Source organism: Seriola dumerili, unplaced genomic scaffold (assembly GCF_002260705.1).
Source record: "Seriola dumerili isolate Sdu_G_001 unplaced genomic scaffold, Sdu_1.0 BDQW01000088.1, whole genome shotgun sequence".
In the NCBI taxonomy this organism is placed as follows: domain Eukaryota; kingdom Metazoa; phylum Chordata; class Actinopteri; order Carangiformes; family Carangidae; genus Seriola; species Seriola dumerili.
The window spans coordinates 10,717,611-10,733,455 of record NW_019174343.1 but is presented as its reverse complement, the minus strand read 5'-3'; the positions used below and the strand labels follow the sequence as shown (position 1 = coordinate 10,733,455).

General features: G+C 38.2%; 2 protein-coding genes across 2 annotated transcripts in view; both read left to right on the top strand.

The window, feature by feature from the left end:
- The window catches only part of LOC111221920 (RNA-binding protein Musashi homolog 1-like), a 23,275-nt gene extending 18,307 nt beyond the window's left edge, over nt 1-4,968 (top strand). The window contains exons 10-14 of the mRNA XM_022745514.1: nt 1,339-1,419; nt 2,021-2,077; nt 3,549-3,608; nt 3,927-4,081; nt 4,199-4,968. Of these exons, the coding sequence (XP_022601235.1) occupies nt 1,339-1,419; nt 2,021-2,077; nt 3,549-3,608; nt 3,927-4,081; nt 4,199-4,240 (395 nt within the window). The 3' untranslated portion in view covers nt 4,241-4,968. The remainder of the gene's footprint in view (nt 1-1,338; nt 1,420-2,020; nt 2,078-3,548; nt 3,609-3,926; nt 4,082-4,198) is intronic.
- Nucleotides 4,969-8,097: 3,129 nt separating this feature from the next.
- Nucleotides 8,098-9,739, top strand: tmem233 (transmembrane protein 233). The gene is made up of 3 exons (XM_022745050.1): nt 8,098-8,283; nt 8,928-9,062; nt 9,610-9,739. Exons 1-3 carry the CDS (start codon nt 8,098-8,100, stop codon nt 9,619-9,621), a joined length of 333 nt encoding a protein of 110 aa, XP_022600771.1. The 3' UTR covers nt 9,622-9,739.
- Nucleotides 9,740-15,845: the final 6,106 nt, after the last annotated feature.

Sequence of the window (15,845 nt, the reverse complement as noted above, 5' to 3'; positions counted from 1 at the left end):
AAACACTGAAATTTCCATTTTATGAAATAGATTTTTATAAAATGTCACAATTACTAATGTGTTTAATCATATAATTAAAGAGTATTTTGAATTATTACTGGAAAAAATGTCAAAAATTCAAATTATTATTCCAAAATACAGGCCAATTTAAAAGCTGCTTACTAAACATTTCACATGTAACCATATTTTATTGCATCAGAAAAGTTTGATGGCCATCTGACAGAGGCTCAGTTATAATACTTTCTGGACATTATCTCGCTGATCTCACCTGAACAGCAGCACCGTTAATGTGTGATAAATTTAGCCTTAGACCACTTTAGTGCTCTTTACACAACAATATAACTCATCATGTTAAGAATGTCTTCTACGGCTCCTTACATGTAGTATTTCTTAATATCATCCATGTACTGTTAAAAAAAATCCATCTGACTTAATCTAAAATTCTTTATTTGTTTGATAATGTTCTCTGAGCTGATTCTCATGTGCACATCTACAGTGGATAAAACAATGATGTATTTAAAATTTAGAGGTCACACACTGAAGGGCGACACAGTTCTAGACACTGGAGTAAAATACCACTCCAAAGAGACATTGAGAGAAGAAAACTGAGTGCTGCACTGGTGTCATCTGTTGCTGTTTGGCTCCCTCTACTGGACATTTGAGATTGTACTGTGCTGTTGTCGTCATAGTCTCAAGTCAATCATGTCAGGTTCGGTTTGTCGTAATTGGTCTTTGGTGACCCTGACCCTTGCAGAAATACGAGGGAAAAATATATTATGACGATAATATGCTTTAATCATATGTCCCCATGAGATGAGTTGATCCAGAGCTTCATTTTAAACTCAAAATATTCTGATTGAAATGAACCCAGAAAGAGAAAAAGAGAACCTACACACCTAAATATCATGTAATTAATACTTTTAACGATAATGTACAGTTTGTGACATCACATGCCTTGGATACTTAGCATACTTGCTGCATCAGAGCAGACACAAATGGCTGATGGGAGATTGGTCAGCTAAAACTCTCTGCAGCATGTGAATATATGGTTTCACACCTGAGGGACCAATTGTATTGACTCACTAATTTTCAAAATGAATATGACAAAAATCCTAATACTAATAACCAAATTCTCTTTAGGTAAAAGTAGGTGCCCTATATAGGTGCTAATCACAGTATAAGCTAAAAAGAGATTGAATTCACCACATGCTGATGGTTTAGTGTCTGTGTGCTCATTGTTTTTTACGTCAACAGATCATTCTTTCATAAAGTTCATCTTCATGTATGTTTGTCCAGCCAAGTTAACAAAACCAATGATTTTCTCTCCCTTTCTAACAGGCTATCCAGGTTTTCAGACTGCTACCTACACCAGTCGCAGTTACTCTGGAATTGCGCCCGGTTACACTTATCAGTTCCCGGGTAAGTCTGTCCACACATTACACCGAATTCACACTGTATAGCTCTGCGGACAGAGAGAGAGGACAGGCTAAAAGGATACAGGCTGCGGCATATAGTTGATTCAGCTGTGAGCACCGGGGTCATGAAATGTGTATGAACTACAAGACCCATGTGGATTACACACACATATAAGATTAATACCATCTTGATCTCAGAAGAGTCTTTGGCTGCTTGTGGATTTTTAGAGTTTGATTTTTAAAGTGTTCTTGCTGTTTTTGTTTGAAACCTTCCTCCTCTAAAATATCTCCTCATGTTTCAAATCTCAAATGTTGATCTCTGTGCTTTGATTTGTGATATTTGCCTGTTTTCCTCTTATATTCTTCTGTGTTTATTTTATCTACTTATGTAACCCCCTTTCATTTGGCTGTGTCGCCCCTCCTTTTCCTTTGCTCCAACCTTCCTGCCCTTCCTCAATGTGGATTTGTAACTTTCTGTGCTTGTGCGTCCATGTTAGCGTTCTCTTGTGACTACATGTCTGTGTTTGTGTGGCTTTGTAGTCTGGCCGGTGGATGGTGACTGTATTTATAATAGCGCTCTCTCTCTCGACCTTCTTTGTTTCTAGAATTCCATTTAGAGAGGACCCCCCTCCTGACATCATCCCACCCCCCTGAGCTGGCAGGTCAGTGGTTTCTCACTCCCTCAAGGGCCCCCGAGAGAAAAAAAAAGCAGAGAGTAGAAATGAAACTGCTGTGCGTTTGGTGTCACTGCTGCTAAATACAGTAAACCTGGATGACAGAATCTTCATAGATGTACTGTAGAGCTAAAGCTACGCTGACCAAGGATCAGTTTGGCTTCACACGTCTAAGGCTGAACATCTGAGTGTGTCTCCCAAAATGTCAAACTATATCTTTTGGCTTTATGCAAAGTGACTGTTCTTGTGATAAGAATAATCAGGTAGTTTACTGTAACAATAAACCATTTCACTCGGGGGATAAAATGGGTAGAAAGTATTTGTAGTTTTGTTTGATCATTCCAGGGTATTTTATTTTTTCAGTCGTTGTGAAAACGCATCTTTAAAGAAATCTGTGATGCTGTGGCATCAAATGATCCTTTAAACTTCCAATGAGCTTTCTGTCTGTGAATCCTGGGGTCATGTTCACAAAGTGTCCAAAGCTCAGAGCAAGAGAATGACTTTGACGGACTGAACTCCCAAACTAAGAGAGGGTGTTGGGAAAAGGGGTAAAAATTAAATTAGAAATTACATTTAATTAAAAAGAAATTAAAGAATAATTTAATGTAAATAAGATAACAAATTGAAATTGGAAATGAAATTGAAATTAATTATGTGTGATTAATTATATATTAAATATTAGATATTTTATAAATTATGTTACACATTTCACACATGAAACAAAATAAAATATTCAATATTAAAATCTGCTTTATTTATTTTTTTCATTTGGTGATCCACAAATGGTGGCTCTGAGTAGCATTAATACATTTTTGTTTGAGGAGTCATTCTCATTGTTGATAGGTAATTTGATTCTTAAGCGTACATCAAAATATACATTTAAAAGTTTATTTTTGTTTTACTTTTCCACAGTACCTGCAGTATTTGACTGATTGTGAGCAGGTTTTAGTAACACATGACTCTGCAGGACGCCTCAAACTTATCTCAGAAACAGACCTGCTTTTAGCGCTACAATGATTTGTGAATAACTCTCATCCTAAAATCTTCAGAGTCCTAAAGTTTGAACTTTTTATGAGTCCCACATGTAGCCTCAGGATATTTTGTGAATATGGCCTCTGATCTACAAGCAGCTCCTGCAGCTCTGCCTTTATACTGCCATCTAATGGCTCTAAGTTGTACTTGCCTCTTTATTTGGAAACGTCATCCTCCTTGTTTTACTCAGTAACATTATTTTTTCCATCGTTAAAGAGACTAAAGTTCAGTGTGTTTTGATGTTATTTTATTTCGTTGATGCAGTTGTTTTTTGGATTTTACCCCTTCCACCAGTTGGATTGAAATCAGATGACAGATGTGTGAGCAGATGTTGACACTGAGCTGTAGTTTGTTGCTTATGATTTGATATGAGAGTGATCCACAGTGAGTTGTGTGTGCAACAATGTGGTTTGTCTTTAATCCTCAGCCATTCCGCTGACTGCATATGGACCAATGGCAGCAGCCGCAGCAGCAGCAGTAGTTAGAGGTACGTGTGTGTGTGTGTGTGTGTGTGTGTGTGTGTGTGTGTGTGTGTGTGTGTGTGTGTGAGAGAGAGTGAGAGAGAGTGTGTATGAGATATGTTGAGACAAACCCATGTGTCTACTTGTGCATATTTGTAAAGTTGCCTTAGGTAGAGGTTGTACAATAGCCTGCTTGGACAAATAAAAGAATATTTTTAGACATGTCTGTCTGTGTGTGTGTGTGTGTGTGTGTGTGTGTGTGTGTGTGTCTGTGTGTGTGTGTGTGTTTGTGTAGAAAGCCCTCTAGTGTTGTTGAAGCCTGACTTGTCTCCTCTGTCTTTTAGGCTCCACCCCTTCACGCACAGCTGGCTTCCTGGGCACCAGCAGCCCTGGACCAATGGCTGACCTGTATGCTGCAGCCAATCAGGACTCAGGAGTCAGCAGCTACATCAGCGCCGCTAGCCCTGCCCCTAGCACAGGGTTCGGCCACGGTCTAGGGGTAAGTGACACACACACACCCCCTCATACACACATTGAATACATGCATAGATGCACTTATGTATTCACAAAGCAAAGAGAAAGTATTCACTCTCTGTCACTCTCTGTGTGTCCTCAGGGTCCTCTGATTGCTACTGCGTTCACTAATGGCTACCACTGAGAAGACTCAGGTCACTGAAGATGGGAGGGCTTCTCCTCTGCTGATGAGCCAATCACAATGCTGGCTGCCCACTGATGGCACAACCTGATTGGCCGGCCACAGGCTCTACCGGGCCCTCCTGGGTCCCTGTGGCTCCACCCACCGACTGAATATCTTTTTAAATCCTGAACTCTTGTTTTGATGTACTAATCTCACTTCAACATAACGTCCCCTTCTCTCCTCTTTTGTCCTCATGTAGTCTAATAACTAGATTCCACCCACTGTTATCCTTTCTTTTGAAGCTGAGAAAAGAAAAACTGCAAAAAAAAAAAAGAAAAAAAGAAAAAAAATCTCAGAGGAAACATTTGTCATCTTCGACAAAGACACAGAGGACTATTGAGTTTTTTTTGTATTATTATTATTTTATTTCAATGTGATAAGTCGTTTCATCATGATCCTTCAAAGCTGTTACTAATGTGACCAGAGAGAGAAAAAGCCGTGCAAGATGGGTCATTGTCTGAAAACCATTTTTAACAAAGGAAGAACAAATCCAACAAAGTCCTTTTTTTTAAAACTCAAGCTTCACGGAAACACGGAAAAAAACTAAAATGTATATTTTGGTAGTCTTTAAAAACAAAACCTTTGTAATATTGTTATTAATATTGACATAATAATGATAATCTGTAAGGTATTTTATTCTGTAATTGGTTTTAAAGCAATGTTTTTATGTCTTCCTGTAAGATATTGTACATAGACGTTGGGGTGGAGGGGTGGGGGGTGGAGGGGTTACTGAACCGGCTGGCATGCCATTGGTTGGTTTGGAAAGGGTTAACAGCAGGATGTCATCTACTACTTTGTGTGGTCATCTCACTTCTTTTATCAGTATGCATATGGTATATGTGTACGTTGTTGGCCAGTCCGCTCCAGCGTCGCCTCAGTGACGATAACTGTCAAGAGCTTCCGGGGAGTTTTTCTGGCATATTTGTTCAGTTCAAAAACTTTACAAAGTCACGGCTTTGTTTTCTTTGCTTCTCGAAAAAGCAACCTTGACTTCATAGTTTTAACACCATGATGAACCAGATTTCTTGTATCTTCATGAAAACTACTCCAGATTAAGATGATGGACTACAGAAGAATAACACCTTCAAACAGGAGAAATCAGGGGTTCACGGGGTTGGGGGCTGACTTGACTTCTTCTTTTTTGAAAATATTATATATATTTTTTTGTGCGATTCACTTCTTAATGTTTTTTTGTTTATTTTCTTTCTTTTTTTTTTTTTTTTTTAAATTCTTTTATGCGGTGTTCTCCACCGTGAAAACAAATGAAGGACATTCTCAGAGAAGCAATTGTAGAAAACATCACGGTCATGTTCTGTCCTCTTATCACTATTGAAGGTGCATGTGATTGCGTCTGAGTGTGTGTGAGTGAGTGTTGTGCGCATACATCAAGGTGTAATATGGAACTACTTTTGGCAACGAAGGAGCATTTCGATTGCCTTTTTTTGGTACTGAAAAAAAAAAAAAAAGATTGCCCTGTTCCATTTTGGCTCATCTGCTCCTCTCCCCTGCCTCCCTCCCATTTCATATTTAGTTTTAATAAATTTGTGCTCCTCTGGAACTGACATATTATTATTAATATACAGTTGCTGCTCCGTGTAGTGGTGAACAGAGGGGGTTTGGGCAGGTAACCAGAAATGGAACAGGGTCTCGCTCCCAGTGGGCTCTGATACAGGACCTCAGTACAGACAACACTGGCTGGCAGGAAAAGTCAGAAAGCTGGAACAAATTCAACATTTAAAAAAAAAACAAGCAGGCTGTTTGTTCAGCCTTCTTGCTGCAGCCTGTTTGATGTTCAGCACAGCAGAAAACTTCCTGATCCAGCCAGTCGTTCCTCTGTCAGACCGCCTGGGACACGACATAAAACTACTGCTGGACACCAACACTGTAACTTTTTAACTTACAATAAAGCAATAAGTTATTTTTTACCTTACAAATGAAAATAGTACTATTATTGGTAATAGCAGACGACGTGTGGATAATTCTGCGGCATTAAGACTTATTTTCAGAAAAAAAAAGAACTATATTTTTCTGTTTTGAGATCTTGTTCCCCTTGTATATTGATTTTAATGATGTCTTTTTGTTGTGTTGATGTAAGGAAAAGGGCCAATGCTTTGAATGGAGCTTGTAGCTCTACATGAGCTCAGTTAAAGTTTAAGTTTTGGGCTGTCCTCTGCCAAGCTTTACAGCAATGCTTTTATTTTTTTTCCTTGTTTTTTTCTGACAATTTCAATTTTAAAATCCTAATAAATTATTCTAAAGCATTTGACTGTGATTGTTTTGTTTTACTATACATTTGACTGTATATACAGGCATACTGATGTCATACATGTTGACCAGTGATGACATCACAATCTTAGGTTCAAAAATGCGGCTTTGGAATTTCCAAATGGCTTTTTTTATTTCTATAAATGAATTTGACCTAAATCTCCCCTTTGTAGGAATTTCTGAATTTGGCGTCTCCTGGTGGATGTATAAAAAAATGACACCCCTCCCCAGGGGGCTTTGACCTGGAGATAATGTGCATGGCTTTCTGGCAAAAGTTCTGCTAAATTGAACTTTGACCCCAAATGAGCATCCAATGGGATTCTGCCATTGATGAGAGGTGGAAATTAAAGTCTCAATTATCAGTAAGGATACCTGGTTAGAAAATGTACATTTTGTTTGTTTACATTCTGATGTAGCCTGCAGAATTCAAGCAAACCATTTGTACCGTTTGTCATTCTGCACACTAACCCAGGCAAACTATTCACTCTTACTTATTCGGCTTGAAACCACCAACAGACGATTGAGATTGTTTTTTCTACAATTATAAACTTGCCAAAAATAATTTTAGAAAGGTGTCATAATCATAAAATATCTTAACATGGTGACTTTAAAGACTTGTTACAGTTATATTCTATGCCTGTCACCATTGTTGCGTGTACAACAGGCCTCTGCCCTGACCCTTTGTGACCCTGGTGCCATGTGCACTAGCCTTTCTTTCTCATGGCCTACATACCTCTACCTCTAACATCAAGGAGGTGCCCGTTGACCATTATTTTGTTTTGTTTTGTTTTGTAGGGATGGCAATATCGATCAAGCAGCTGGTCCACCGCTGTGATCTCAACAGCTATTATATATATATAAATTTGTACAGACACTCACCTTCTCTACATAGTGAATTGCAATGTGATTTAGCGCCATCATCAGGCAACTGTGCAAAACTAATGACACTCCAAGTTTAAATGGTGAAAAAGATACAGTTAATGGAAAAGGAGGACCTGTTTACCATGGGCAGCCTGATTCCTTCAACTGTGTTTTTTTTTTTTTTTTTTTACTGTGATACTTCCAGACGATCAATGATATAGGGGTAAATGCATGGTGCAGCAGAATCCCTGATCATCGTACACTGGATGTGGTGAACTGGATTAACAACATTCATACACGTTACACGGCACTGAACTGTTGAGGGGGATCATTTCAATGTATCAGCATGTTGTGTGTTTCTATGCGGTGCCAGCAGTGGTAAACAGTCTGATCCCTCACACTTCTGCTCAGGGCAGCGTCCTGGACTGAGGCCAGCAGGGTTAGTGATCCTGTCCCCTCTGCCACCTCACTCCTGCTCCCCTCTCCCCCCACAAACTGCAGCTTTGAAAGAGGACTAGCACACAACACAACAGATTTATCAACAAGACTTTCAAACTTTCTTGTCAAAAGTTGGACTTCAACTCCTCAAATTGGATTTCTGTTCTTTTAAGTTCTGCTTTTTTGCAGCTTATTTTTCACCCTTATTAAGTTGGGTGTTTTTCACCCCCTGACTGTGTTTCATTGCAGGTACAATGGCTCTTGGCGTCCTAAATACACAAGTGAAAAGTTCCTTGAATGGGAGTGCATTTTTTGACCATGGTTCTATAGAGGAGCAGGAACCTCCACCTCCACTCCGTAGCTACCTTTGTTTGACTATTTTCACCTGCTTTTGTCCTGCATACCCTGTCAACATTGTGGCCCTGGTCTTCACTATCATGGTAAGCATTGACTATGTATAACTTGGCTAAGCTGATGGCATCTCCTGAATATATATCATCTTATGGTATGCAGAGGAACTGCTATGTATCATTAAGGAAATAACGTGTCAGTGTGAACAGAAATGTGTTTTCTTCAGTGTGTTACATGTGCTTCAGTTACACAGTGTTCTAACATGTTGTGTTGTGAGTGAATATGTTGGACACTAAGATGTAACCCAGTCACACACACCTGCTCTGCCCATCAAACAAACCTACTTGAGCTTCCATTTTGGAAAATGAAACAAAATTTCCATGCTGCAGCGCGATGATTTAAACATTCAGTTAGTGGCCAAACCACAAACGAGACTGTCGACACTGTATTCTGTTCTCCGATTTGGTAATCTGTCTGCTGGCCTGCTAACTCTTGCTTTACCAACATTTTAGAGAATACAATTTAACCATTAGAGCTTGTGGCTAAGAAAGAAAGCTGAGTAAAGAAAGCTTTACATGACACGTTATAGTTTACATAATTTTGTCAGTTCAAACAAATCTTGGAGTTTTTAATTTTTCTGTCGCTGATTAAATACTCAGTGGATTTGTTATTGCAGCAGTTTTTAAAGTAAAATCTTCTGTTTTATATTTTAACAGTGATTTCTTATTCTCAGTCTAGAAAGAGTTATTATCAGGGTGACTATGATGGGTCCAGGCGGCTGGGCAGGAACGCTCTCTATGTTGCTATCGCCTCCATCATCATTGGCCTTCTCATCATTGCCATCACCTGCATTGTTCATTTTACCACAGTAAGGCCTCCCTTTTCTGCTCTGCTCCCACTCACACAGCCACTGTGCCTCACTGCAATCACAGTCTGATCTTTCTATAACCGTCTCTCACCCCAAAGCTAGTATGTCTCTTAGGAATTAGGAGTGCATTGCTTGTTTTTGTGAACAGATTTGTGCCTCTTTGGTCCAATTTTTTCTAAGGTCATTTTCTAAAGAGGACAAAGGTTCTTATTCACCCATAATCCTAATTTTGAGAGCAGTCAAGACAAACAATCTCTAATTTATGTACCCAGGACTCTCTGGAAAGACATTCTGGACTAAAGTAGTTTGAAATTACTTTACTCTGGTGAACTAAAGTAATTTGAAATTGATGCAGTACAGAGGTGGAAGGGAGTGTGAAAGAGAGGGGTAATATCATGTATGAAATCTGTATCAAAGGGTTAGGGTTAATTATATAAGACCAAACATTTGATGTTTCTAAATTAAACACTTTACAACACATCATCAAACATAAGGCTGCCCTTAATGTGAAAGTCCTTGGTTTAAAATATTTCTCTTCATGTTTCAGATGGATTTTTAGCACTGTGGAAGTGGAGAGATGGAGAAATGAACTGAGACACAGAAAACTCTAAGAAGACATGTTGAACCTCTGTTGATCTCTGAAAGGAGTCAGGTGGTTGGTTCATACCATCTGCTGATGAAAGGACTTCAATCTTTGCATCACCTCATGTTTCCTGTTCTTTACACGACAACCAACCAAGTAGTATAAAATGTGATGAATGTATTCAACCTTTCAGTAATTCATTTTAATGATGCTTTAAATTAAAAAGGCAGCTTTCAAGTGTGAGGGGAATCCACAGTTCACAGCAGGTTGTGTTTCAAAATGTATTTTCACTATTCACTAAAATATTGCTAGAACTAGAATGATATTAATAAAAAATAAATAATTAATAATAATAACTTTTTTTTATTTAATGTTCAACAATTTAAAATTTACTGGTCTAAAATTCTTACCCTTTGTTAGAAATATTTAGTAATTGCAATGATAGATAGCATTTTTATTAATTATTATGATATTGTGTACTGTGTGTTTGTGGTAACAAAAATAAAATAACTTGGGATTTTTCTCACTCTGTATTTATCATAAACATCTCTAGAAACCTGAAGCTTACTTTTCAGAATTAGATCCAAACCTACCTACGGTTGCTGTTATCTGATTCCTGTTTTAATAGGGTTGCAACCTACATGTTTTGCATTACATTAGATTAGTAGTTTAGACACGTTTCATCATGTTTATTTTTCCTAGATTAGACTAGAGCCACACTGTGTTGACAAGCCATGGCCTGGCTCCAGACTGGGCCAAATTTGGCATCAAAGCCATTATATAAAAGTAAACACAAACTAAAGATCATATAACTTGTCTTTGAGACTCTTTACACCTGTTGTGTATCATACCTTCACACCCACACCTCTTTTTGATGAGTAATTTTTTGTTGTTTGTTACAAATGTTTCGCTTTTCTCCCTCGCTCACTGAGAACCCTGCTTAAAGCTTGAACTACAACCTGCTTTGCTGGGTAATTTTCTTGTAGTTTGATATGTCATAGTATATCCCTAACTAAATATAGCAGATTTCCACCTCCACATTGCAGGTTGTCCAGCCTGCCACATGGTCAAGAAAAACTGACCCTGTTGCGAGGTAACTGAAACATATGAAAAGTGTCATAAAAAGGTGGGAGTAAATAAAGTGATGATTCAGACGGGTTCAAACAGGAGGGTCCTGATCTCGTGTGTGTATTTCATCTCATCTCATAACTCTTTTTTTTTTTTTTTTTATTGTTGCTCCTGGACAACAACACTATTTTTTTTTTATTTTCATTCATTTCACAGCTCTCCATGCTGTAACAATGTGCTCCATGCACCCCGAGGACATAAATTACACATACATGCTCTACATGAAACAAAATGTACTGTTTGGGTCTTCATATTTTATTTGCAGTATGAGCCTTTCCCGTCAAACCCATTTTCAGCACGCAGGTGCAATTCAAAGCAGGGCCTGTGATGTAAAACGCCTGCTGCCAAGTTTCAGCAGTTATTCTAATGCACTTGGACAAATTAGTTTTGGCAGTAATCTTGTACTATTATATCCCATTACTTGAAAGAGAAATGCAGTGTGTTTGTAGTGCCACCTCTTTGATGTCACACCAAAGTGAAACTTGAGAGAAGGAGATGAAAAATGAAATGAGTGCAGGGTTTAGGCGACTTGAAAGCACTTCGTAAGATTATCAAGGGATAAAGGTAGACTTTGTGACAGGAACGTGATAACCTCACAAAATAATGAAGCTCCTTCGTTTTGAAATTTTCACACAAACAAAATGTATTAACTAGTTTACATTCAATTTTCCATGCTGAATTAAAGGCAGGTTTCTGATTTCCAGCTCGGTGAGACGAATACTTTTATTCTTTGGTACGACAATAGTGAGTTATTTTCTTTTCCCGCTCACATTCACAGCATCAGCTCACCTGAAGCTATTCTGTTGTGTTGAGAGCTGCACCTCCATAACTCAAATGAAGTGCTCATAACTAGGCCACTCAAACCAGCTGCTTCCATTAGCACCAGATAGAGCCTTCATGTGAACATATCCCATGACACATTCCTCCCAGGGAGCAGCAGTTTGATCCAGTTTGCATAAATGAAAGGGGATAACTGTGGGAACGATGCAGAGCAGGCAGGGAAACATAAACATGCATTTACCTGAGACCATAAAACAGAATATCCTCAAGGATTCACTTTTCTATACTGACAAAATATTTCTTTTAATGTTATACTTTATTTTTTAAATACTGATTTTTGTCACTGGTTTCACTACAGCTGCATTGATTGACCTTGTAAGAACAAGCTGGAGAGACAGGATAGACATATTACCACCTTAGAGAATTCCTAAGGGAAACTGTATTAGCAAACAGCTGTCTGTTTACACATCCAACAGATATGGAGCAACATTATCATTTGGAGTTGTGTTTCTGTCTCACTGGTGAATGCAAGTCCCAGATTCACTCTCATTAAATCTCTGTTTTTGGTTCTCACCAACTCCTGAGAAAAGTATCTGGTTCTGTAGCTGCTAGATGCTTCACTGTGTTTTCAACTTTTGTTTTTGTGTTATTAGTGTGCTGTACAATGGGCATTTAGAACTTTTTTTGTTGGCTGCGTCTGGAAACAGTGCTAACGAGAGCTGTGGGAGTGAACCAAAACAGTACAGTTGCTATTGCCTGAAAACCAAAACAATAAGCTGAAAGACGCTAAAACGCTCCGTGGAGCTGAGGCTAAGTGTAAAGTTTGGGGACAGTTCTCTGTGGGTTCATCCCGCAAGTGACCGAATTCGCAAACCTCAACAACTCCTTTATCCACAGAATGTTGTGTTAGCTACGACGTGATCCTTACAGTTACAGTATTCTGACATTTACCAATGGGGACCAACAGGATAATTCTGCACCGCTGATGTTTGTTACTGTTGATGCAGTGGGTCAGTGAATACATTTGTTGGTCATTTGAGAAAACTGTCATCATGTATTTGTAGCTGTCAGTTGCTGCGGTGCTTTTCCCTCTGTACTTAAAGTGTTGACACAGTATTTTGACATGCACATCTACACAGATATTACTCACGTCGACTCAGATCACTGCCCTCTCGAAGTGCTGCTCACTACTGATTGTAACAGACTCTAATAACATTTTAACTGGTTGGTTGTCAAGGCAGACCTGGTTATTGTGTTTTGTTATGTAAAAGAATTTCATTAGTCTTAATGTGTTATCTTTATGAAGTGATGCTATAAAATGTTAGGTAGATTTTAATTTGCATAACTATTCAGTGTATTGCTTTTGTTGTTTTGTAATATATTGTTTTTGGAATTCACTGCATCAGGGAGAGTAACCTGTAAGAAGTGCATCTCTGGCCTGCTGCAATTTGTTCTCTGCATGACAGGAATGACCTTTGAAAACATGTGGTAGAAAAATCATTGCCACAAACTGGGTCACGACTGTGGGCCATGCACATTAGAACAATATGGATGATCCATCTTGTAGTGCATATTGTCATCACACAAATAATGGCTATACATATATAAATATGAGCAAAACCACAGGCATCTGTGTGTGAAAACTGCACCTTTCCACTGGATGCACACCACCAATTAAATCTAATGTCCAAAAAAGGAACTACCAAAAGTTACATCTCTTAATTATAATGTAATGACACTGTTACTAATTTATTGTATGTAGTAATGACATCAGTCAGAGTGTAGGGTCTACCAAGACTGTGCTAAATTAAAAACAGCATCTACTAAACTGTTCGATTGTGAATTACATGTCTTTAGCTCCATTCTGATAAGTTCTACTTATTAACTATTAACACACACTACGTGTGTGGCTGTGTTTCAGCTGGAGGAGTGGTGCCGAGCCACCAGGGGAGATTATAACACTGCCGTGTAAAGACAACCAGGCTCCTGTGTGGGATGTAAGTGAGAATGAGAAACTAAACGTATGTTAATGTTATTGTTCTTAAAAAATATTTGGTGGAATGTGCTTATTAAAAAGGTTCATGTGTACATTTGCTCAGGCAGTGGAAAACAGATCAGACCTTAATGATGGTTCATTTTAGGTTTGGTTTGATATGCAGAGTCAGTGTCTATGAGTTGCCTGGTTCTAAAATCCCTGAATTTGCAAGATCTTTTTTTTCCACAATGAAATTACATATGAAGCTACGGCTGAAAGCAGCAGTATGAATACGGCAACTAGCTTCTAATATTGACAGAAAAAAAATCAAGAGACTCTGTTTTTGTATTTAGAGATAAAATAATAAAATAAAAATCATGTGTGAATTTAATAAATAATTGGAAAAATGAGATGAGAATCATAAATCTAACCGTGTTTAAAAAAAAAATAGCTGCATATACAGCACACTGTATATACTATGTGTATACACATGACTGAGCAATCACAGCACATCAAGCTAAGTTCCTCATTATGGTTTAATAACCATCTTAATTTGAAGTAAATATTAGTTGTTCAGTTATTGAGCTTTTAGGAACAGTTAGAGGGCTACAGATATAATACAGCAGTGAATCTTGAAATATATTTCAATATTTCATTGGTAGTTCTTGAACTTTAAGTGGAACACCCCTCTGCACAACTAAAGTCTAAAATTATGTCATGCAAGGACAATAGGATTTCAGGTGATCTGTCTTTCTGTGAAAGCAAAAGATTCTTTGAATGTACAGTGAAGACCTTGATGGAAACTTTTATCTTGAACAAAACTTGTCAAACTGTCCAACATAAAAAGCAGTTGGTGCACATCAAACTCAATCTTCAGCAGCTGTCTGAATCTGGGAATAAAATAAGTTTGAAGAAAGGTTTCCCTCCCACACATTTTCAGTGATTTAAACAATAATTTCACTGGTGCGTGGATTTAGATTTATGGCAACCAGATGACAGATGAAAATGTTGCTGCGGATAGAGGTGTGTACAGCTAGTTTCACATATAGTCTAATTCCTGCTCATTTTAACATGCCATCATTTTGTGTTAGAAATCAGTTTCTGTGGTTAGTCTTTGATTAAACTGATGGCTTGAAATACTCATAATGAAAAAAGGTCTAACAGTACTAGTACGTGTCTGTGTTTGCTGTACTCCCTCTTGGTCTTTCCTGTGAAGCCTGTTCTACAATAGAGATGATTTCCAAAGTCGAAGTTTCACCCTGAAACTGGTCTGCACTGCCAGCAATAATATTTGTGGCCTGTAGAGGGGCCTCAAGCAAAATGGTCCAGGGTATCCCTAGTAGCTCCTGCCTTCCATTAAGTTAAAGAGTAAAGAGATTTGGGTAAAAATAAGCAGATTGTCTTGGTTTTCAATGTTGTCAGTACAAAAGCAGAGCACAAGTTAGGACAAATCAAACCCACAAATACAACAGCTATGTTTGTGTAGAACACAAGAAGCTATTTCTCTCAGTCCAAAGAAATAACATAAGCAGGTTGCTTGGACACAAAATCTTATATTAATTCTCCCAGGTTGTATTAACACGTATTTCAGGTATGTTAAGGTAACATGGTGGTAAAACATATTTTAAGACTTTGCAATTGAAAAAAATGCCAAAAGACATGTGTTTGTCACTGCCAGCCTTGACGGTAAGTAACTGTACTGTACATACTGAAGACATAGGAGAAAATGATAAAATAGCTTTCTGTGGCAAGTGTCTGATTGCTTAAACCAACCATATTCAATTGGAGAGTTTAATTAATATTTCTGTCAGGTTCAGTTAACTTGTAAAAACCAACATGTTTTGCTGGTTACAGCTTAATACTTTTTTTGTCTCTTTCTCATCTAGACATTAACAGAGCCACCTTGTTCTGTAAAATACCAGTCACCCAGAGTAAACAGTAAAATTAGGTTTCTGCCTATTTCACCTGCAGCTGTAACACCACTAATCCTATTATTCTCTGAGAGGAGGGCGTTTTGGTTTGAATTTAGATTAAAATTTTCACATTTGGATTATACCAAACTAATACTTATTTCTTTTTGGAAAGTTATTAAGTAACTGTAACCGGGGGTGGTAGGACCCAACTACAGCAGGTGAATAGTTGGTAATGACTTGCATCTTGCATTAATGAACCAGCAGAGATATTACACACACACACACACACACACACACACACACACACACACACACGTTGGTGGGAAGGCAAAGGTACCGTTAGGGAGCAGGGTGGAGACGTAATCGAGGATGCAGGAGGATCAGAACCAGGTGAGCAGTCAGCG

What these genes read in the sequence shown, in the direction of transcription:
- tmem233 (XM_022745050.1), top strand. Translation starts at nt 8,098, where the DNA reads ATGGCTCTTGGCGTCCTAAATACACAAGTGAAAAGTTCCTTGAATGGG. An exon ending in CCCTGGTCTTCACTATCATG is followed by an intron (nt 8,284 to 8,927) that starts GTAAGCATTGAC and finishes TCTTATTCTCAG; the next exon opens with TCTAGAAAGAGTTATTATCA.